Source organism: Nesoenas mayeri, assembly GCF_963082525.1.
Source record: "Nesoenas mayeri genome assembly, chromosome: 21".
In the NCBI taxonomy this organism is placed as follows: domain Eukaryota; kingdom Metazoa; phylum Chordata; class Aves; order Columbiformes; family Columbidae; genus Nesoenas; species Nesoenas mayeri.
The window spans coordinates 4,234,408-4,256,437 of NC_137571.1; the positions used below are offsets into that span (position 1 = coordinate 4,234,408).

At 53.4% G+C, this 22,030-nt stretch overlaps 2 protein-coding genes across 2 annotated transcripts; both read left to right on the plus strand.

Moving 5' to 3' along the window:
- Positions 1 to 1,313: 1,313 nt before the first annotated feature.
- Positions 1,314 to 8,162, plus strand: LCK (LCK proto-oncogene, Src family tyrosine kinase). The gene is made up of 13 exons (XM_080357773.1): positions 1,314 to 1,438; positions 3,562 to 3,668; positions 3,785 to 3,866; positions 3,951 to 4,041; positions 4,171 to 4,269; positions 4,434 to 4,537; positions 4,647 to 4,796; positions 5,258 to 5,410; positions 5,775 to 5,954; positions 6,326 to 6,402; positions 6,494 to 6,647; positions 7,101 to 7,232; positions 7,858 to 8,162. The coding sequence occupies exons 2-13, from the start codon at positions 3,567 to 3,569 to the stop codon at positions 8,058 to 8,060; spliced, it is 1,527 nt and encodes a 508-aa protein (XP_080213899.1). The 5' UTR covers positions 1,314 to 1,438; positions 3,562 to 3,566; the 3' UTR covers positions 8,061 to 8,162.
- Positions 8,163 to 8,937: 775 nt separating this feature from the next.
- Positions 8,938 to 21,837, plus strand: HDAC1 (histone deacetylase 1; the record flags this gene model as incomplete). The annotated part of the gene is made up of 14 exons (XM_080357805.1): positions 8,938 to 9,022; positions 12,485 to 12,597; positions 13,028 to 13,145; positions 15,292 to 15,366; positions 16,535 to 16,673; positions 17,274 to 17,415; positions 18,267 to 18,359; positions 18,674 to 18,782; positions 18,884 to 19,024; positions 19,451 to 19,559; positions 19,643 to 19,773; positions 21,135 to 21,281; positions 21,401 to 21,449; positions 21,810 to 21,837. Exons 1-14 carry the CDS (start codon positions 8,974 to 8,976, stop codon positions 21,835 to 21,837), a joined length of 1,443 nt encoding a protein of 480 aa, XP_080213931.1. The 5' UTR covers positions 8,938 to 8,973.
- Between the last annotated feature and the right edge of the window lie 193 nt (positions 21,838 to 22,030).

Genomic DNA, 22,030 nt, shown 5'->3' on the forward strand with positions numbered 1-22,030 from the left:
ACCGTGTTGCCAGCCCCTCCCCAGGTGCCCCGGCAGCGGGGGGTGCTCGGGCTGCGCCGCTGCAGGAAACGCTCGTCACCGACCCGGCTGCGAATTGAGGGGTTATTTTTGCGGCTTGAGGGCAGGAGGCACCGGGGACCGTGCTCAGGGTTCGGCAGCCCCCATGTCTCCATCCTACCCCATCTCCTGACCCCCTACAGCACTGCACGGGGGGCAGGAGGGACCCCAGGGGTGGTGCCAGCAGGGATGACAACACAAAAGCAAGCGCTGGGTTTGCTGTTGGCTTTTTCCCTTCCTCCACTAGCGCCAAACCCTTTACAAAAGCAGTTGCCTCCTGGGGATGCAACTTTCACAGAAGCAACTTTTTACAAGTGGTGCCAAGGAAGGTGTGGGGTGACCCAAGGATAATTTTGGGCGCTGCTTCCCATTCCAACAGGACACAGGGAGACCCCCATGTGCACCCTAAGGCTGGGGCTCAGCCCAGGGCCTGGTTACGATCCTCACCGCCCCTTGCCAATGGCACCCCTGGTGTTGGCAAGCACAATGAGAAAGGGGCTGCATGGCTGCCCCTGGGAAATGTCCCTGCCAGGGTGGATGCTGCATCTCGTGCTGCCATCGCGGTGCCCCTCCAGCTGCTGCAGCCCCCCCGGTGCAGCTGGACTTCCTGCCCGTGTCTCCGCAGAGCAGCCGGCAGGTACCTGCGGCTTCATGTTTGATCGCAAAAGCCAAAACAATAGTGTTGTGGTTGCTCTGCTCTGAGCTGCCTCCAAAAACACAGACAGGGCTGGCAGCCTGGTGGGGTCGCAATGTGTCCCCTTGGCTTCAGCTGCTGTCACTGCAGCTCTTGGGGTGACCCGGTGGTGATGAGCAAAGAGGGGGCTGTGAGGTACAGGATGGGTCCCACAACCTCTATAGGATCCGAGGGGGTCGGGGACAGCTGGTGTACAGTCACCACTCACCTGCTTATACTGAGCACTAAGGAGGGGACGACACAGGGGACAGAGGGGGCTCAGCTAGCTGGTGACAAACCCATGCCCATCGCTGGCCCCTCACAGCACATCCCCAGCCCACAGACCTGCTCCCCCAGCAGCCGAGGGCTCAGCATCCCCTCATGCCCCTGGTCCCCGGGGATCAGTGGCACCCAGCGCAGGGACCCTGGGCGCTGGGGATGGCAGGAAGCCATCGGGTTTTGTCACTAGCTCTTGCGGTTGTGCGCGAGCTGTGAACCAGCTTCTCTAGAGTTTGCTCATGAGGCAGGAAACCAGGGCAGGCGGCGTCGGGGAGCGCGCACCCGCGTGCGGGGGGCTCGTCTCCGCTCCCCAGAGGGTCATCGCGCTCCTGCTGGGGATGGCGAGGACGTGAGTGGGGACAGCGCCTTCCCCCGCACCGTGGGCCATGGCAGTGTGAGAACCGCTGCTCCTCGCCTCGCGGCCAGCAGGTAACGGGGACCTGGAGGCGAGAGGGTTCGTACCCTATGGGTGGGAGCTGGGGGCACCCGGGTGCTCGCAGAGGTTGGGGGGTCCTGTTGTATTTGCTGAGGTTGCCCCGCGGAGGGATGGGAAGGGGGGTTTGGGCGCGTCACTGTGGGGGGATGCAAGAGATGGGGGGATGTGAGCAATGGCGGGAGCAGGGCTGTGCTCCCCGCTCCCCTGTGGCCTCCCAGTCGGGGTGACAGCTGCTGTCCCAATGTCATCTGCCCACCTAGGGGTCCCTCCTGGGGTGGGAGCAACGGTCCCCTCGCAGGGCTCTCCCTGACCCCCTATTTCCAGGGCAAAGCGTGGCTTTTGTCCCCATGGCCAGGCTTTCACTGTGGGTGAGAGCAGCTTAGGGCCAGGCAGCGGTTTAGGGTTGGTCTGTGGGGTCCACTGCTTGATTTAGGGGAGCCAGACACCGAGATCCGCTGGGTTTTAGTGTCGTCTCAGGGCAAACACTTCCCTGGTGTGATGGCAGCTTTGAGGCCACGGTCTTTCGTGTCTCTTTGTGCTATGCCAGCACAGGGCTGACCGTCTGGGTCACAGCTGGTTTGGGGACATCTGGGGCACCCCTGTGAGCCTTGTAGAGCATCAAGGCCAAGGTCAGCCTAGCCTCACGCCCGCCCACACTTGTGAATAGGCCAGCCAGCCCCAGCCATGGAAGTGTGTGCGGAAGGACCAGCGCAGGGCAGCTGGGGGGTCCAGAGATGCTCCCGAGCATCACCGGGGAGAGGCACAACATGGTTGTGTGAGGACATGCATGCACACCCATGCAGACGCTTTCCCAGGGACACAGCAGGGCAGGGGGTGCCTACACATCCCTCCCCACCAACCTTCGCACGAGAAATTCGGTTGCACAGATGCAAGTCACAAAACGTGACTTCAAACGCCCCGATTCACCGGTGCGGCCCTCGCACCGCGCAGGTGAAACGGCTGCTCGGTGGAAATTACGCTGTGGCTTGAGAACAGAGGAAAAAAAAGGCACAATAGCAGCACCTCCCTCCCCACCCCAGCTTTGGGCAGGAAGGAAAAAACATCTCTTGGCACCACTCGCCTTTGGTGAAGGCATTTGAAGGGCTGGGGGCAGGTTTGGGAGAATGGGGCTTCTCTAAGGGGTTGTTGGCACCCGGAAACCCCAAAGAGCCCCCAGTGCTGCTGGGCAGAGCCAGGGAAGAAAGAATTTGGGGGTCCAGATGTTGGTGGGGAGAAATCCTGGTGTTGTAGGCGTAGGGGATTCTGCAGAAGAGCTTTTTCCAGGGCTGTGGGCTGCCCTTTTGTGTGATGCACAGCTGGGGCTCCCGGCTCCGTGCCATGCGCGGCTTTCACGGAAAGGCAAGAAAACCCACGCGGCACTGGTGGCATCGCTGCCACGGTGCTGGGGACCCTGGGGCGCAGCTCTGTGCCCATTGATGTCACCGCGGCCAAGTCTGGCGCTTGAGGTTGGGGGGTCCTTAGTTTTTTAAGGTTGGCGGCTGAGGACAAGGGATCCTTGAGCAGGGATGGGGTAAAGGACATCCCTGATGCAGGAGAAACAGAAGCGCGGTGACGGGGTGAATGCACAGGCTGGGGGGGCCCAAAGAGAGCCTGGTGGGGAGAAGGAAATCGGAGGTGATAGAGCGTGGGTGGGGGAGCGTTCACATCCGCCTCTGACCCCAAGGAGCCACTTTTAGGGCCGAGGAGGTGTCCGATCCAGCCAAACCTTGTAAAACACATGTTGTGCAAGGATGTTCCAGTTGCTAATGGGATATTTGGGATGAGATTGTTGTCTAGATGGAGAACGTAGGGATCAGCCCAAGGGCTGTGGGGTGGGAGGGGGCTAGGAAGGGACAGCCTCAGGCTGGGGACTAACTGCCTTCAGCGGTTTTCATTAACAAAGCCAGAACAGAATTAGGAGGAAAGATGGCTGGTGATAGTCAGGGGATGCCCCCAGTTCAGCAGAGGAGCTGGGGAGCGTGCAGGACAAGCCCTATGGTTTGGGACGTAGGGATGGGGATGCGCTGGAGCTGGGGGAGAAACAGGCCTGGGGTACGAACTGGGGTGTACAAATGGGGGGTACAAACCTTCCCTCCCCACCTCTTCCCCCCGACAGCCACCATGGGCTGCTGCTGCAGCTCGGACTACGACGAGGACTGGATTGAGAACATCGACATTTGCGAGCACTGCAACTACCCCATCGAGCCCAACAACAAGCGCCAGGTGAGGAGGGGGCGAGTGGATCCCCCATCCCAGTGGCCAAACGCCTCCTTAGGTGGCCCTGTGGTGGCCAAACCCTGGGAAGACGAGGGCTCACAGGGCTCCCTGTCCTGTTGCAGAAGCTGATCCGCAACAACTCCGAGGTGCAAGACCCTCTGGTGTCCTACGAGGCCACGTCTCCGCCGTGCTCCCCCCTGCAAGGTGAGGTCCGGCCGCGGCGGGGGGTGGCTGTGGACACCCCCCTAGTTGGCCACGGCCACCCTGTCGCTCCGCTTGTCCTCCCAGATAAGCTGGTGGTGGCCCTGTACAACTACGAGCCCAAGCACGATGGGGACCTGGGGCTGCAGAAGGGCGAGAAGCTCCGTATCCTGGAAGAGTGAGCGAGCTGATGGTGTCCCAGCACCCGGCTTGACCCCGCGGCTCCCCGGCTGGCGTCCCAGTGCTGCTGGGGGTCCGTGCGGGGTCCCGGCAGCTGGGGGTGTCTCACCTCGCTGTGTCCTTGCAGGAGCGGGGAGTGGTGGAAGGCGCAGTCGCTCACCACCGGCCAGGAGGGTTTGATCCCCTACAACTTCGTGGCCACAGTGAACAGCTTGGAGCCCGAGCCGTGAGTAGGGGTTGAGTAGGGGTTGAGTAGGGGTTGAGTAGGGGCCGTGCCCTGGCAGGAATTGTGCTGGTGGAGAGAGAAGGTGCAAGGAGCATCCCCCAAAGTGCCAGTGGGCAAAGTTGCCCTGAGTCCCCCCCAGCCCTAACCCTGCCCCGTGTTCCCAGGTGGTTCTTCAAAAGCATCAGCCGCAAGGATGCGGAGCGGCAGCTCTTGGCTTCGGGCAACACACACGGCTCCTTCCTCATCCGAGAGAGCGAGACATCCAAAGGTACTGTCTCATGGGACCCACCAGCATCTCCTGCTGCAGACGCTGGGAAAGGCCCTGGGAAGCACAGGAGTGTGGGGGTCCCACACCCACATGGCCCCCATCTCCTCAGGCTCCTACTCGTTGTCGGTGAGGGACTTTGACCAGAACCAGGGTGAGACGGTGAAGCACTACAAGATCCGCAACATGGACAACGGGGGGTACTACATCTCCCCCCGCGTCACCTTCAGCAGCTTGCACGAGCTGGTGGAGTATTACACACGTGTGTACCGTGCAGGGGCTGGTCCTGTCTGTGGGTGGGGAATGGGATGGGGATGGGGATGAGAATGGGGATGAGGATAAGGATTGGGATGGGATAGGGTTGGGGATAAGGATTGGGAAGAGATAAGGATAAGGATTGGGATGGGAAGAGGTGAAGATGGGAATGGGATAGGTTGGGAAGGGATGAGGATAAGGATTGGGATGGGGATAGGATGGAGATGAGCATAAGGATGGGGATGGGATGAGGAGTGGGATGGGTTGGGAAGGGGTGGGGATAAGGATTGGGATGGGAAGGGATAAGGATGGGAATGGGGTAAGGTGGGATGGGGTGAGGGTGGGATGGGATAGGATGGGATGAGCAGGACACACTGCTGCGCGTCTCTCAGCAAAGCACCAGCCTGTGCCGGGCACTCTGTGCCCCTGCCCACACTGATGCTGGCTCTACCTGTCCCCGCGCCACAGGCAGCTCGGACGGGCTGTGCACCCGCCTCGGCAAACCCTGCCGGACCCAGAAGCCGCAGAAGCCGTGGTGGCAGGACGAGTGGGAGGTGCCGCGGGAGTCCCTGAAGCTGGTGGAGAAGCTGGGAGCGGGGCAGTTTGGAGAAGTCTGGATGGGTGAGTCAGGGTGAAACTGGGGAGTTTCCTTTGCAGGGACATTGCCCTTGGGGTGGCTGTCAGTGCGACGCTGGTGCTGGCCCAGCTGCAAAAGCAGCTTCTGCTCCCAGGGTCACTGCCTTGGCTCCCATGGGTGCTGGCTGTGGGACAGGGTTCCTGGACGGCTTCTCAGAAAGGGCTGTGGGGCATTGGGACAGGCTGCCCAGGGCAGTGCTGGAGTCACCATCCCTGGAGGGTTGGACAGATGGACATGAGGTTCTCAGGGACATGGTGCAGTGCCAGGGGCGGGTTAATGTTTAGACTTGATCTTGAGGGGCTTTCCCAACCAAAATGATGATTCTCTGACTCTCTGATCTCTCCACAGGTTTCTACAATGGCCACACCAAGGTGGCTATCAAAAACCTGAAGCAGGGCAGCATGTCGCCCAGCGCCTTCCTGGCAGAGGCAAACCTCATGAAGAACCTGCAGCACCCGCGGCTGGTGCGGCTCTACGCCGTGGTGACCAAGGAGCCCATCTACATCATCACCGAGTACATGGAGAAGGGTGAGGGCACCCAGGCATGCTCCTTCTGTTGTTCCCATCCAGCGGTGTATCTGCTCACTGCTGAGACCTGTTGCCTTAATCACAGAATTATTTTGGTTGGAAAAGACCCTCAAAATCATGGAGTCCAACCATTAACCCACTCCCAGCACTGCCCCATGTCCTGAGAACCTCATGTCCGTCTGTCCAACCCTCCAGGGCTGGTGACTCCAGCACTGCCCTGGGCAGCCTGTTCCAATGCCCCACAGCCCTTTGGGGAAGAAATTGTTCCTAAACCCAACCTCAACCTCCCCTGGCGCAACTTGAGGCCGTTTCCTCTGGTCCTGGCGCTTGTTCCTGGGGAGAAGGCTCCAATCTCTCCTCCTTCATTGCAGGCAGCCTCGTGGATTTCCTCAAGACCTCAGAAGGAGTCAAGCTCAGCATCAACAAACTGCTGGACATGGCCGCACAGGTGAGGGGGTCAGAGCCACCGGGAGGCTCTGCTGGAGCTGCCCTGCTTGGGCTGGCGGCTGTTAATTGCAATTAATTTCTCCAAACGGCAGATCGCTGAGGGCATGGCCTTCATCGAGGCCAAGAACTACATCCACCGCGACCTGCGGGCCGCCAACATCCTCGTGTCCGACACCCTGTGCTGCAAAATCGCCGACTTCGGGCTGGCGCGTCTCATCGAGGACAACGAGTACACGGCTCGCGAGGGTGCGTCCCCCACCGCCCGGACCCCACGTGTGCCCCCGCTGAGCCCCGCTCTTGGGGTGCACACAGCTTGGGGACACGGGAGGAGGATCACACACCCCCCCTAGGTCTCTTTTGGGGTTCCCCACAGTGCAGGACTGTGTGTACCCCAGGAAAGGGGAGCGGGGGGGTGTTCAGATAACCTTCTGCCCCCTCCATCTCTGTCCCCACCCTGCCTTCGGTGGGGTGACAGCCCTATCTGGTGGCTACTGCAGGAACAGGCGAGCTGGCCCATGCCAGGGGCTCAGTAGCCAGACACACAGCAGGGGCTGGGGGGGCACTGGCTGCCACCAAACCCAGCTTGTCCCCAGGCTGCCTCAGGGTTGTCACATCACGTTAAACAGAGACACAAGTTTCCAGCTCAGCAGTAACGTTTTATTTTCTCATTTTATTTTCTCCCCTCCTGCTGTTTCCCAGGGGCTAAATTCCCCATCAAGTGGACAGCGCCGGAGGCCATTAATTACGGGACGTTCACCATCAAGTCCGACGTCTGGTCGTTCGGCATCCTGCTGACCGAGATCGTCACCTACGGCCGGATCCCGTATCCAGGTCAGGATTTCCCAGCAGCTGCGCGGCAGAAGGGCTGGAACACATACGCAAGCGCACACCGGCGAGCGTGTGCATGCACTCCCGCACGCACACACGGCCCCTTGGCTCCCTTCCCTGCCAGCCCGCGACGGTTTCAACCGCTTCCCCGTGCCCGAAAGCCACCAGGGTTTCAGAGGGAGGAATCGCAGAATGTGAGGGGTTGGAAGGGACCTCAAAGCTCACCCAGTGCAATCCCCCCATGGAGCAGGAACACCCAGATGAGGTTACACAGGAAGGTGTCCAGGCGGGTTGGAATGTCTGCACAGAAGGAGACTTCACAACCCCCTGGGCAGCCTGGGCCAGGCTCTGACACCCTCACCCCAACAAGTTGCTTCTCATCTTTAAGTGGAACCTCCTGTGTTCCAGTTTGAACCCATTGCCCCTTGTCCTGTCCCTGGTTGTCACCAGAAGAGCCTGGCTCCATCCTCCTGACACTGCTCCTTTCCATATTGATCCCCATGAACGAGTCACCCCTCAGTCTCCTCTTGTCCAGCTCCAGAGCCCTAGCTCCCTCAGCATTTTGGGGAAGGAGGTTTCCCTGCGGGATTTGCAAACAAACCCATTGCCGCTCGCATTGTCCTCGCAGGGATGACCAACCCCGAGGTGATTCAGAACCTGGAGCGCGGGTACCGCATGCCGCAGCCCGACAACTGCCCGCCGGAGCTGTACGAACTGATGAGGCAGTGCTGGAAGGAGAGACCCGAGGAACGTCCCACCTTCGAGTACATGAAGAGCGTGCTGGAGGACTTCTTCACCGCCACCGAGGGCCAGTACCAGCCCCAGCCGTGAGGACGCCCCCATGTTGGGGTGCTGGGGGTGCCCCCCCGGTGCCTGGTCCCCGCAGACTCTGTTCGCATCGCTGCCTGGACCTTGGCTGTAAAGATTTGAAGCGCTTCAGATCTTTGGAGTGACAGGTTTCGTTCCCCCCCCAAGAAGATGATGGACAACCAAAGCCAAGATGGGGCTCCACATTGCAGAGGGCTGGTGTGGGGGGCTACAATGGAGCCATGTGGGTGCTGACCGGTGTCCCTGGGGCAAATCCAGCCCCACACGGGGCCACCCCGACCCCTGCAGCCCTGAGCGGGGGGGACTCGCCTCTTCATTCACCCCCAGGGACCCTCCTGCAAGCAATGGCAGCCCCAGCCCTTGGTGTTTGCAGGAGCTGCCCTAGAACGGCCACCGCGGTTTAGGGGAATTGAAGCCGCCATGATGATGCTCTCAGGGGCACCCGGCGGTGTCAGCCCCCCCACGGCCCCACTCTCACACACCCCGGGTGGGACAAGTCGGGGCTGGGGTCCTGCTGGAGGCATCTACCGTGTCCCCCCCGCCGCCAAATGGTTCAGCCCCACCTGGCGCCCCCCCGTCCCCCCGAGAATGGCTCCTCCCCGCCCACCTGGACCCTCTCCCCGTTAGCTCCCCTCGCTCCCCAGCGATGGTGCAGTCCGCCCCCCCTCCCCGCCGCAGTAGTACAGCCCAAGCACCCCGCGGCTCCCCCTACCCTGCTAGCTCCCCCGCGCCCGCTCCCTCCCGCCGCCGCGATTTTCTATTGGCCGGCGAGAGGAAGGGGGCGGTACCTCCCTCTCCGATAGGCTGGACGCCTCGCCGGTAGGCGGGGTGGCGGGGCCCGGGCCCCGGGGCGGGCCGGGTTGGGTTGCACGGAGCGGCGCGGCGGTAGGGTCTGTCGCTGTGGGGAGGCAGGAAAATGGCGCTGACGCAGGGGACCAAGCGGAAAGTCTGCTATTACTACGACGGTGAGGGGCTGCGGGGCAATCGACGGGGGCGACCACGGGGATCGCAGGGTCGGGGGATGGGCGGTCCCGAGGCGGGGGGAGGGGATGAGGAGGCAGCGGGGGTGGGGGAGGGGAGAGCGGGGTAGTGGGGATAAGTGGGAGGTAATGGGGGTCACTAGGGATGGGGGGTGAGGGGTTGGCTGGGGGAGGGTAGTGGTGGGTCATTGGGGGACATGAGGGGTGGGAGCTGCTCTAAGGGGGGGTTAAGGGTAGTGAGGGGTCACTGGGAAATGGGGGGGCTGGGGGGCTGCCCTGAGAGGGGTAATGGGGGTCACTGGGGGGCAGGGAGCAATAGGGACACATATATGGGGCAGGATTATGGGGAGAGTGCAGCGGGGTTGGGAATGGGGGACACTGGGGGGGGCATGGGAGGGATATGGGGGAGCAGTGGAGAGGAAGAGGGAAGAGTGGGGGGGAAGATGGGGAGCAGGACTGGTGGGAGAGGAGGGTAGGATGGGAGCTCTGGGGGCTGTGGAGGGGCCAGGAGGGATGCCAGGAGGCTTTGGGAGCCTCTCTGGGAGGCTGCAGGAGGGTTCTGGGAGGATGGGGACACTGGGGAGGTGCTGGGACACTGGGGCGGTGCTGTGGGACAGAACAGGCTGCGGGAGGTGAAACCTGGAGCTGCGTTGGGAGGAAGAGTCGCTCCTGGAGCCCCCGCGTTGCTGTCAGGCAGAGGACAGAGCCCGAGGTGCTGGGAGCCAGAGCGGCTGCGTGGCTGTTTGTGGGGAGTTCCTGTGTGTAGGAGCATTGTTTAGTTCTGGCTCTGAACTTGGCTGGATTACGGACTGGATTTATTTTTTATTTCCTTTTTATGAGGCTGGGGAAGCGCTGATTTGGGCTCTATAGTCATCCCATGGGCGTAGGGAAGTAATGGGGTGGTCGAGCTGGCCAAATCCCAGGTTGGGTGTCTTGGGCGACTTCCCTGCTTCTACCCCATAATCCTGTGGGAGAAATCACAGTCACTCACATCCCCCTCCTCTTTGGAGGGGCGGCTTGGTGCCCTGGTGATGGGCGAGCTCATTTTTAATATAGTCTGTGATCACTCTTGGTGAAAGGTACCATTCAATTCTCTATTTCATCGTGGTTTTTAGTCTGCAAAATAAAATAAAAACTTCTTCTTGCTACTTTTCCCTCTAAATGGGTGTGTTCAGTGCTCAAGCAGTAAAATATAGTTTTAAAAACTGCTGTATGTGCCAGGCATATAGCGAAGGCTTTTATTTCTCTAGAAAGGTAACTCTAAGCGGTAGGTTTGTAAGTGGTAATGACAGTTCTGCAGGGGCTGTGACTCAGAGGGTGTCTTTGGGAGGGCAGGGCGAGGAGGAGTCTGGATCAGAGCTCTGGGTGCAGCAAAACTGAGCCCGATTTCACCACTCAAGCGATCCCTGTGCAGCACCTGGCATTTCAAAATGTACAAGGGGATGATGGAGCCCGGGCCCTAAACTGCCTGGTTTAAACTTGCAGGGGTGCCGTATGTGCGCACACGCCTGGATGTTGAAAGAAAATGGTCTCTATGTCCAAACTTGTCCCTGTCCTTAGAATATGATGCATTCACAAAGCAGCTTGTCAGTCTGAGAACAAGCTAGAGTCTTTAAAAGCACACCAGGATGTCTTAAATATGAAATAAGCAATCGTTTTGTTTGAAAATGCTAAGCAGAGAAGCCGTCCTTGTAGTCTTCATTGCAAGGTAGCTGGATGAAGTCAGCTTTACTCTTGTCGATAGGTGATTTACTCTGGTGAGGATTTAGTGCCGTGTTTCCCCCTGTCTTTTCGAGCGGTTGGCAAACACTCACAGCGTGTCCTGGGCTGAAAGTGCATTTATTGCTGGGAAAGGCAAAACCTGCAGTTGTGGGAGGCCAGTTTGGTGGGGTCTTTTATTTTCCACACAGGGAGCTTAGAGCAGCACAATCTGGTGCAGTAATTCCCTGAAAGGAGGTCCCTGGCTGCTGTTTGGGATAGTGTGCAGGTCTCTTCCTCCAGCCACAGATTTCAGATGGGGAAGGGTCTGGGTGGGTTGCAGAGGTTGTGGGGAAGGTAATCAGGTATCATAAGGATCCTTCGTGGAAATCCTGAGGGTGCGTGGAAGGCTTTGAACTTGAACAGGAACTTCTTTACTAGCTCCCCATGCAGGGACTTGCAGCCCAGGGTGCAACGATGGTGATTTCTCAAAGCTTCCTGTAGTTTTGTGCTTGTATTTTCTAGATGCAGTCTTGAGCATCTCTTACTGAGGTCCCTAAAGCTTGATGTAACCTGATTTTACTGTAGGGATAGTTCCCCCAGTAAAATCCCCATGCCATGGACAGGTAAACTCCATCAGCAGAATTGTTTGGGTGTAGGTTTTGCACCGTTTGCATCTACTTTGACTGAAAATAGGGTCGTGTCCGCAGGAGGGAAGTCTGCAGCCTTGTGCTGCGAGGAAGCAGTAGTTTCTTTTGAATGTTAAGCTCGGTGATGAAATATTAATACTGAGTCACCAGCCAGACCGGATTGGGTCTCCTGCTTCCTAAGCTGATGGGGAGTTCAACTACATGAACAACTTGGTCTGGTTTCCTGAGAAAACGAGGCTTACGTGCTGCTGCTGAGTCTGTGCATCTCGCAGCCAAATCAGGCAGGAGGCAGAAATCTGAAAGTTAAATTTCTCTGAGTTTCATGAAAATAAGTACCCTGGGAGAAGAAAAACCCACCTTAGTTTGCGGTGCTGACCGTGGGAGAGCGCAGCACGAGCTCAGCTTTTGCTGGCTAGGGGAAAATCCGCGTGGGGAGATGTTTGCACGAAGGGAACTTCATTAACACTGGTGCTCATCAGGTGCGTTTGCGTGGGTGTGCGGTTGGTAGGGACTGCGATGTTTTGGAATGATTTCAAGCAATAATAATGGGTGAAAATGATCGAGAGGCTGTAAAATTACAGCTGTGCTGGTGGTGGCTTATTGACAGAATTAGCTGCTTTGTATCTCATTTCTGTTGGGTAAATAGTAAGAAACTGAGGCGAAGAGGCTACGTGCTGCGTCCGATGAGTCACCGTCTGAGCCGGGATTAAATCTGCGTCCTCTTGGCCTGTGGGTTTGTGCTCCAGCGTGGTTGTGTTGCTGGTGAGCTCTGTAAATGCGAGATCTCGAACCGCCTGGAGAGGACACTGCAGAGCTGGAGACGTGGAGCCCAGAGCTCCTGCCCAAGAAAGCTGGAGCTCCCCCTTCTTAATTTGGGACTATACCTGGAATCCCTTCCCCAGAACCAGCGTTACATGTTTGACCATACCCTGATTTCCAAATATCTGTCTTATTTATAGGGATAAACTTTTCTAAATCCGTGGAGACACTTGTGACCCTGTCCCCTGCGAACAGATGTCCAGATAAAATGATCAGCTCTGATTCTCTTTGAAGGAATTTGGAGCTTTTCCTGCTATAACAAAATCCTTTCTGCTCCCAGGTGATGTTGGAAACTACTATTATGGCCAAGGACACCCAATGAAACCTCACAGGATCCGAATGACCCACAACCTGCTGCTGAACTACGGCCTCTACAGGAAGATGGAGATATATGTAAGTATAGAACTGGTCATGGAGAAAAACATCTATGAAGGATCTTACTTTACTTGTCAGGGTTTTAATTTTGACGCTTCAGACTCATTTTTGCTGTTGATGAGCCAAAGAGGAAAGGAAAACACGACCAGTTGTGCTGACGTATTTCTGTTTCCTTCTGGTTGCGTGTAGTGAGATGTTCTTTGCTTCAGATAACCTGTAGAGACTGGAAAATTGCCTTTCTCCTTGTAACTTAAATACTTCTTTGTCTAGATAAGTAATACACTCCAGTGTCTGGTAATGGCATTTTTGCCTTTGAAAATGAGTGTCTCTTGGTTAATTCTGCTGTTTTGAGGTTTTTTGCTGTAAATCTGAGGAATAATTTGAGATGGGAAGTGGGAATGGTGGAGGTGTGTTGCAAAACAAGCCTTGCTCTTTTTCTTCCTTGCAGCGCCCTCACAAGGCAAACGCAGAAGAAATGACCAAGTACCACAGTGATGACTACATAAAATTTCTGAGGTCTATTCGCCCAGATAACATGTCTGAGTACAGCAAGCAGATGCAGAGATGTAAGATACGCGTGTAGTTCCTGCCAGTGTTAAAATGGGTGGTTCTGGGGAATCCTAGGCCAACTTTAGAGCTTTGTGATAAAAAGAGTAGGAAGAGCCATGGGAAATTGTCTTCCTTCTGACTTCGTTTTGGATTTTTCTGGTAAATCCAGTGTTTTAAAAATGGGTTCAGATGACTCAACTACTCCATTTTTGAGCTGCTTTTGTGTTATTGCTTGTATTTAACCAGAGGTATTGAGGTGGGAAAGGGTGGTGTAATTTAAACAAGCAAAACCCCCTCAACTCACCAGTTGTCCAAAACCTGCAGTAATGCTGAAGGATTTTCAGGACAGTGGCAGTTTGGAAGTGGGGAAGGGTTGAGATGCACAATGATACCTGCCCACTTTGTGTTCGAATGGTTTATTTTGTGACCTAATCTCTTCATCTGACCTCTCCAGTCCATGGAAAGACTCTCTAATGGTGGCTTTAATGCTATAGAAACCTTTTTTTGATCTCTTTGCAACTCTGAGCTGACGTTCTTTGGCAATGGCTGCAGCAAATGGGGATTCTAGCAAGTATAGATGAATAGGGGGGAATGCTCAAGGTTTATTTAAACAGTATTTTGGTCTTGGAGTAAAAAAGTTGTTGGCCCACGGGGTTAATTTATATGGAGTAAGTGTTATATCCAATTTAGAAGAAATATGGGCCTCGAGACTGAAGTAGAGACACTTGGAAGTCTGGTGTAAACTGAAGGGGACAGATGTTAAGACACAAGCACACGGGGAATGTGGTTCATGAATAATACGCATTGAAAGATTTCCCGCAGTAAATGATATGCCCTAATATACCAAATGACATATACCAAAGTACATATTTACACAAACTGAACTGTTTACCCCTGAAGCAGATATGGCTCATAAACGCCCACTCTGGTAGTCACTGTTTCTCTGCTGTGCTTCCACGGAACTATATTTACCCGAAGGAGACAAAATATTAAAATGAACCTGAAACATGCAGAGGCCAGAGCTTTTCTTGGGAAGACCCATCTGTAACCCAAAGGGCAAGAGGTTTAATTTGCTGTCATGGGAAGGATACAGGATGCGGTGATTTGAAGTCTCCTCACTTCCAGCCATCTCTTTGAGTTCATTATTCAAACTCGGCCCATTTCCATGCCCTGCTGAAACAATAGGAAAGTGGGAACAATCGTTTCCTTCTGGGTCTCCTGCTGGGTATTGTCCTTGCAGGGATCCCTGTCCTGAACTGGGACCATTCAGACTCCCTGATCACACAGACTTTGTGGACACTGTGCACTGACCAGTTTCTAGTGCTGTTTGTGCCCTTCTCACAGCAGAAAACATTACAGAAATACAGATTATCTTTTTGCTTGTTTGTAAAAAAGCAGATGTTGCAAAATCTAGATTAAAAACGCATCTTTTGTTACTGTTTTTGTTGTTAATCTTGAAACTGTTACAGTAGAAATTTATCCAGGCCAAAACCACTGCTGAGAACTTAAAAACTGAGTGTTCCACGTGAAGTAAATGTACAAAGTGTAACAGAACAGATAGGGACGTAAACTTCTTGTTCGATATGAAGCACTATTTGCCATCTCCCCACGTTCTCCTGGTTGCTTTCTCAGCTCCTCGTCAGCAGGAAACAGGAGCAAAAACCTTTCCCGTGTGCTGTGGGGTGTGAAATGGAGCTCGATGTTGGCTCTGTCACCAGAAACAGTGCTATTCCCCTAAAATGATGGGTGGCAAGGGGTGCTGGCCCCTGTTTTGCACAACCTGTAGTAACCAGAGCAGAACCTGGTAAATGTGGCGTTTCCAGGAGCGCCGCTGGCGTTGCTTCTAAAACCATGTGTTGGTATCAACAGCATCTACTCTCCACCCGCCCATTTTCCAATGTGACCGTCTGGTTTTCACACCCCCAGTAGCGCATTCGGTACATGATGTGTTTGTTGCTCTCCTGGCACCTGCTTTCTCATTTTTATACAAGTCGGGAGCATCCTCAGGTCGATCACATTAACATCTTATTATCTGTGCGTGGTATTTTGTTGTTTAAAATGTTTAATCGCTTCACTGGTTACCTTTTAAATCAGCGTGTGGGTATAAGCTTTGCCATTCATTTGTGGCTTTGTCTTACTAACTCTCTTTTAATTCTTTTCCAGTTAACGTTGGGGAAGACTGCCCTGTGTTTGATGGGTTGTTTGAGTTCTGCCAGCTCTCTGCTGGGGGCTCCGTTGGTACGTTCACAAGTCTTGTGCTCTTTTTCTATTCAGCAGATGTACATCATGTTGTTCTGTCTAGGAAATAAATTGTAGGTGGTGGTGGGGAAGCCCTGTGAACCTATTTCTGATTTCCTTAATAATTAGATACCGATTTCTTCCCACGTGAGAGTTCACGCCTTGCGTATTGATGGATCCCTCTACATTTGTTAAGTGTATCTTCACTGGTCCGAGATACTTCACTGAATAAGTGCAGGACTCTGTATAACAACATTGCCAGTGATAGAGTTAAAACCACAGCAGCAACAGGGGTTTAATTTAAAGAAATCAATTTACAGGGGGGAAAAAAGGTTGTAAAAACCTTGCCCTGGGCAAACATAACCTGGAAAGGCTAGAAAAGGGTTACTTTATCTGGTGTTTTTAACAAAAAGCCTCTGTTTCTGGACAAGAGGCGAAACACAACCTGAAAGGTTTCAGTACGCTAACATTTAAAATGCTTTCACTATTTTCGAATACTTTGTTGCAGAAATAGTGGGTATTGCAGAACTGTGTTAACTGTGCATGGGCGGTAGAGCTTTGTGGCTGCTACTCCCACAATGACATCGAGAACTCTTTATTTCCTGTAACGCGGTTCGGCAGTACGTACAGATACTGACGGCAGCATTTTTTGAGGTAGCTGCGCTCTCTGGTCCCACGGCGCTGGATTCCACAGAATATATCATTTGCTTTGATCCTGGGAGACTTGCAGAATTAGCAGAAAGTTTATGAAGGGGCTGGGGGCAGAGAACTTCCTTTGCCTTGATGCATATTCAGTGAATGACCTAAATAGATGTTGGATAAAACCTTTCATTACAATCTTTTGTTCATGGCGCTGAGGAATCTAGACTTGTCTTCAGCTGTGGGCCCAGCTGGGGTGCTCTGGACTCGTTTGTGCAGATTTTGTGCTCTGGGGCAGAAGTAGGAAGCGGCGAAAGGTGCTTGCAGGCAAAGCAGAGGCTGCATTTCTCTGCCTTTTGTTAGTTTGTCGAGACACCCAGTGTTAAACCCTTGGGCTTGTGCTTTGTAAAGTCCCCAAACACCCACATGAGCCATGATGTGATCGCGAGGGACCAAGCGCTTTACCCCTTGGTCTCTGTCATGGGGCCTTTGCTCTCGTGTTAACGTTTTGTAATTCTTCTCCCAACAGCCAGTGCTGTGAAGCTCAACAAGCAACAGACGGATATTGCTGTGAATTGGGCGGGGGGCCTTCACCACGCTAAAAAATCAGAAGCTTCTGGCTTCTGTTATGTCAACGATATCGTCTTGGCTATCTTGGAGCTCCTAAAGTACGGGCAGTACTTATTTACCCCTTTGTGTCCATTCTGCTGCATTTCTTCTTATTGCTTAGCGCTTTCTTTCCAGTCTTTTTTGTTGCTTTTTTAAAGCTGTGTTTTCCCAGGGGGGCTTAATGAGCTCGCTTTTGGGATGCAGTGCCCTCTCTCCTGAAGGATGGTGGCACCGTGCAGGAGGCAGAAAGCTTGGAGCGTCGTGTGATTGCTCTTAGACCCTTCTCTCTACCACCCACCCTGGAAAAGGGAGCGCAGCTGTAACATCTGACAGCTTTTGGCTCAAGGCAAACCTCAGTGGGAGGCTTGGGCATAAAAATGCACTCTCTTGGCTGACTCTGAATAAACGGGGCTGAGTCTGCCTTCAAAGAGCAGTCGCAGCAGCAGAAGCCACTTCATTTCCCTCTGCGGTTGCGTTCCATTGCTGACCAAAGCCCCATGGCTGTTCTCCGCAGCTCGTTTGCTGGTCGGCTCCAGAGAGCGAGCTGGCTGGGAGCTCTGCAGCCTGAGGCTTAGCAGCGATTCCTTGCTCTCCTCCCATCTGCTCTGCTGGTTTCTGCTCTGAAGAAACGCAATAGTTTGACTCCTTTCTCCTCCTAGGTATCACCAGAGAGTGCTGTATATCGACATTGATATTCACCACGGAGACGGCGTGGAGGAAGCTTTTTATACCACGGACCGCGTCATGACCGTGTCCTTCCATAAGTACGGGGAATACTTCCCAGGAACAGGGGACCTACGGGTGAGGAGGAAGGCTTAGCAGAAAATTACCCTGAAACTTGGTCTTTTCCGTCTGTTTGCGGTCATACTAGTTTAACCAAAACCGCTGCTCTCTTGGGTTTTCCTGCTCTCAAAGTGGGATCCTTTTTCTGAGGGCAAAGGTGTTGTTCCTGTGATTGTGGCCTGTACAGTAATAAATCTGAGTCTCTTAGCAGCCTTCTGGTGAGATTACGCTCAGAAAAGTGACTCTGTAGATACTTGCAAGTTATGTTTGGTCACAGAAGCTTTTGTGTGAAGGGTTACGAGGGAGTACTTGTGTGTGTGTTGGTTTATCTTGGTGGCATTTCCTCCTATGAGTCAGTTCTGCCTGGTAATGAATCGCGGTGTTAACTGGCACTCTTTCTAGTCAGATACAGGTGTGGTTCACTCTGTGCCTTCTGACATTGCCGCTCTCAGGGTTGAAAGGTTCTTTACCTTTGTTTTTTAATGTGCTTTTTAATGGAGTTACCTTTTTCTGATCTAAATTCTCCTGTCTTCCACTTGCAAGCTGCATTTGTTCAGCCCTGCCCAGAGTTTGGCACTGGTGATGTGAACTTGCATGCAGCTGCAGCATTTTTCCCCGTTGCAGCCAATCTGCAGCATAAATGAAATTATTTTTTTAATAAAACACTTGAGTATGGGAGAGATAATGGAAATGTGAATATGTATGTCTTATTTTAAAGTAAAAATAGATTCCTGCAGTTATGAGACTGTGTGGTCAGCCCACACTGGCATTTTGGGGCTGTTACACTGATGGAATCCCAGACTCCCCTTCCCAATTTGGGGCACAGTTGACGTTCCCTAGTGACTTGTGTTCTCTCCTGTCTTTAATAGGATATTGGTGCAGGCAAAGGCAAGTACTATGCTGTCAACTATCCCCTCCGGGACGGAATCGATGATGAGTCCTACGAAGCGATATTCAAGCCGGTAAGTGAAGACAGCTTTGCTGAGTGACCCTTTGTGGATCACGCTTTGTCACTGGGTGGCTCATGGAGCTGTTCTTTGGGGAGAATAATTCCTTTTTCTGCGATACGACCCTCCGCAGGCTGTATTCCTCCCTCACAATCGCAGCCTGTCGTCAGTGAGCTGCTCTTTGTTAGAGCCTCGCTGTTACCAATATTGGGGATCCAGCAGCTGTGGGCACACCAGAGATGTCCTCGTGTCACTTGCTGACATGGGCATCGCTGTGTTGCTGTGACACTGCCCTGCGGAGAGCGTGTAACAACGAGTTTCTTGTTTAGGTGATATCCAAAGTGATGGAGACATTCCAGCCTAGCGCAGTTGTCTTGCAGTGCGGGTCGGACTCTCTGTCAGGTGACAGGCTGGGTTGTTTTAATCTGACCATCAAAGGTAAGAATACCATACGGTGCTGAAACAGCATAACTGATATAATTTGATTTCATTAAGAAGTTTGTTCCTCTGACCTTTTCCTCCCACTGCTTTTGCTGCAGGTCATGCCAAGTGTGTGGAGTTTGTAAAAAGTTTTAATTTGCCTATGCTGATGCTGGGAGGAGGTGGCTATACGATCCGCAACGTGGCTAGATGCTGGACCTATGAGACTGCCGTGGCTTTGGACACTGAAATTCCCAATGGTAATTCTCCCCTGGAGCCTTTGAAGCAAAACTAAGGGACAACACCACTCCAGTAACAGAGCTCGGGAAGTCATGTTGCTGCAACCCTGAGGTGTTCCATTGGCTCTTGGTTGTTACTGCAGAAGAGCTTTTGGATGCCCTGATTTGCAGTAGCTGGTTTTATTTGCGTTCTAGTCCTGTAGTTCTCCCCTCCAGCAAAAGGTACCCTGAAAGCTTTTGTGTTTGCTGGTAGTGTTTAACTGTTAAGCTTTTAACTGCACCATTGCTAAGTTGTCTGCTTTCATCTGAATTTGGGCTAGGGAAGCTTTGGCCCCTGTGCTTAGGTAAATGCCGTTGTGCTTTCCTGTAGAATTACAATGCATTTGTGGTATTTTATCACCACTCCAGTGGTAATTGGGTGTTTATTCCTTTTTAACTTGCCCGCAGAGCTTCCATATAATGACTATTTTGAGTACTTTGGCCCGGACTTTAAGCTTCACATCAGTCCCTCGAACATGACTAACCAGAACACCAATGAGTACCTCGAGAAGATTAAGTAAGTGTTTGCTCCTCTTTGCGAGACCGACACCTTGTAGCGGGGGCTTCGCGCTGATGGAGATTTTCCTCTCCTGGCTCTAGGCAACGTCTGTTTGAGAACCTGCGCATGCTGCCGCACGCCCCTGGGGTCCAGATGCAGCCGATTCCTGAGGACGCAGTTCAGGAAGACAGCGGAGACGAAGAGGAAGAAGATCCTGAGAAGCGCATTTCAAGTACGTGCCTGTCTCTGGCGTAGTCACGTTACCCGGCTGCAGCTCGTGCTTGTTGTGAGCCCGTGGGTGCCAAAGCCGAGCGGGATCAGTTAGCTGGGGAAGTAGCTGAGTTACTTTAATTAATAAAGACAGGCAGATACATAACTTAGATAGATCTTAATTCTGGAGTCACACACAGAATCCCAGAATGTCAGGGGTTGAAGGGCCCTGGAAAGCTCATCCAGTGCAATCCCCCCATGGAGCAGGAACACCCAGATGAGGTTACACAGGAAGGTGTCCAGGCGGGTTGGAATGTCTGCAGAGGAGACTCCACAACCCCCCTGGGCAGCCTGGGCCAGGCTCTGCCACCCTCACCCCAAACAAGTTTCTTCTCATATTTAAGTGGAACCTCCTGTGTTCCAGTTTGCACCCATTGCCCCTTGTCCTGTCACTGGTTGTCACCAGAAGAGCCTGGCTCCATCCTCCTGACACTCTCCCTTTATATATCTGTAAACATGAATGAGTCCCCCCTCAGTGTCCTCTTGTCCAGCTCCAGAGCCCCAGCTCCCTCAGCCTTTCCTCACACGGGAGATGCTCCACTCCCTTCAGCATCTTGGTGGCTGCGCTGGACTCTCTGCAGCAGTTCCCTGTCCTGCTGGAACTGAGGGGCCACAACTGGACTCAAGATTCCAGGTGTGGTCTCCCCAGGGCAGAGCAGAGGGGCAGGAGAACCTCTCTGACCTACTGACCACCCCCTTCTAACCCACCCCAGGTCCCATTGGCTTCCTGGCCACAAGGGCCCAGTGCTGGCTCATGGTCACCCTGCTTCAGTTTGAATCTATCCCCAGGTTTCTGACTGATTCTGTAAAATGCTCAGTGATGTTCGGCAGTGCAGGGCTGGTAGATTTCTTTTCCCGTGGAAAACCGACACTTTTGCCAGCTGATTTCCATAAAGGGAGAACCTAGGCTTTAATGTGAGAATTTAAACAGTTCCTGTGATGTAGGTGCTATGGCAGAACACAGAGACTGTCGGGTTTGATCCCAAGTTGTTTTCCACAGTGAAGACGCAGGTTTATATCCAGATTGGCTGATGGCCTTTAGATCTGGCAGACAGATTTTCTCGGTAGAGGTTGATTAACCTGCTTACGCTGTCAAGTCTACACACTGTGCCTAATCCAAGTCGTACGTGTGATGGTGGATCTTAGGCAGGAGCAGTTAGGGATGATGAGTTAAAAGATATGCAAGCAGAAAGATAAAGCGTTTTTATCATGGCCTAATTCTGACTTAACGTAGGCTTGTTAGTTCATTCCAGCGAGTAGATGTCTCGGTGTCTCCTGACTTCTAAATCTGCTGAAACAACCTCTTGTTCTCTTTGCATTCAGTCCGCAATTCTGATAAGAGAATATCCTGTGATGAAGAATTCTCCGACTCCGAAGACGAAGGGGAAGGAGGTCGCAAAAATGTCGCCAACTTTAAGAAAGCTAAACGTGTGAAAACAGAAGAGGAGAAGGAGGAGGAGGAGAAGAAAGGTGAGCAGGAGAGCTGGGCTTAGGAGCCCTCCCGGCTCTTCGGAGCTTTGCCCACCAGCTGCTTTCCTACTGCACTACTGGGTGTCTTTATTTATATATATATATTTTTCCACCCCTAGATGAGAAAGAAGAGGAGAAACCAAAAGAGGAGAAAGCAGAACCCAAAGGGTGAGTGAGCCCCGTGTCCTGGTGTGGTGATTAAATGGCTGTGCCATCTGCCAGTGTCCCCGGTGGGATGTTGCACAACTGGAGGGGTTGGAGGAGACACATGGACCTTGGGGTGGCTTCGCCACGGGCTCCTAACGGGAAAAGGTTGCACGTGTTGAAAACCACAAACGATAAAGCGCTGTGAGATCCCTCAGTGAAAAGGGCTTCAAAATACAGTGCCTTGGGTCCGTAACACACCACAAGTTCTAGATGAAGATGGGCGATACAAGCAGCGTTTTTAAGGTTCAAGCTTAAAATTCAAGCTCGCGCACAGCCCAGGTTACTCATTTAAACCAAATTGTCCACTGTTTGCTTCCACAGGGTGAAGGAAGAGACAAAATCCACCTAAGATGGCTGCAGCTGGACAGGACGTGTCAGTGCGTAGTTGTCGTAGGTTTAGCTTCTCCGGTTGCCTCCCATTCCACAGGATTTATATTTTATATATGTTTCTGTATATATTTCTATATAAATATATAAATGACTTGAGAACTGTAAATTATTCCTCGCTGCACTCCGCTGGGAGCAGATAGGGAGGATTCTGC

What these genes read in the sequence shown, in the direction of transcription:
- LCK (XM_080357773.1), top strand. Translation starts at nt 3,567, where the DNA reads ATGGGCTGCTGCTGCAGCTCGGACTACGACGAGGACTGGATTGAGAAC. An exon ending in AGAGAGCGAGACATCCAAAG is followed by an intron (nt 4,538 to 4,646) that starts GTACTGTCTCAT and finishes CCATCTCCTCAG; the next exon opens with GCTCCTACTCGTTGTCGGTG. An exon ending in CACCGAGTACATGGAGAAGG is followed by an intron (nt 5,955 to 6,325) that starts GTGAGGGCACCC and finishes CCTTCATTGCAG; the next exon opens with GCAGCCTCGTGGATTTCCTC.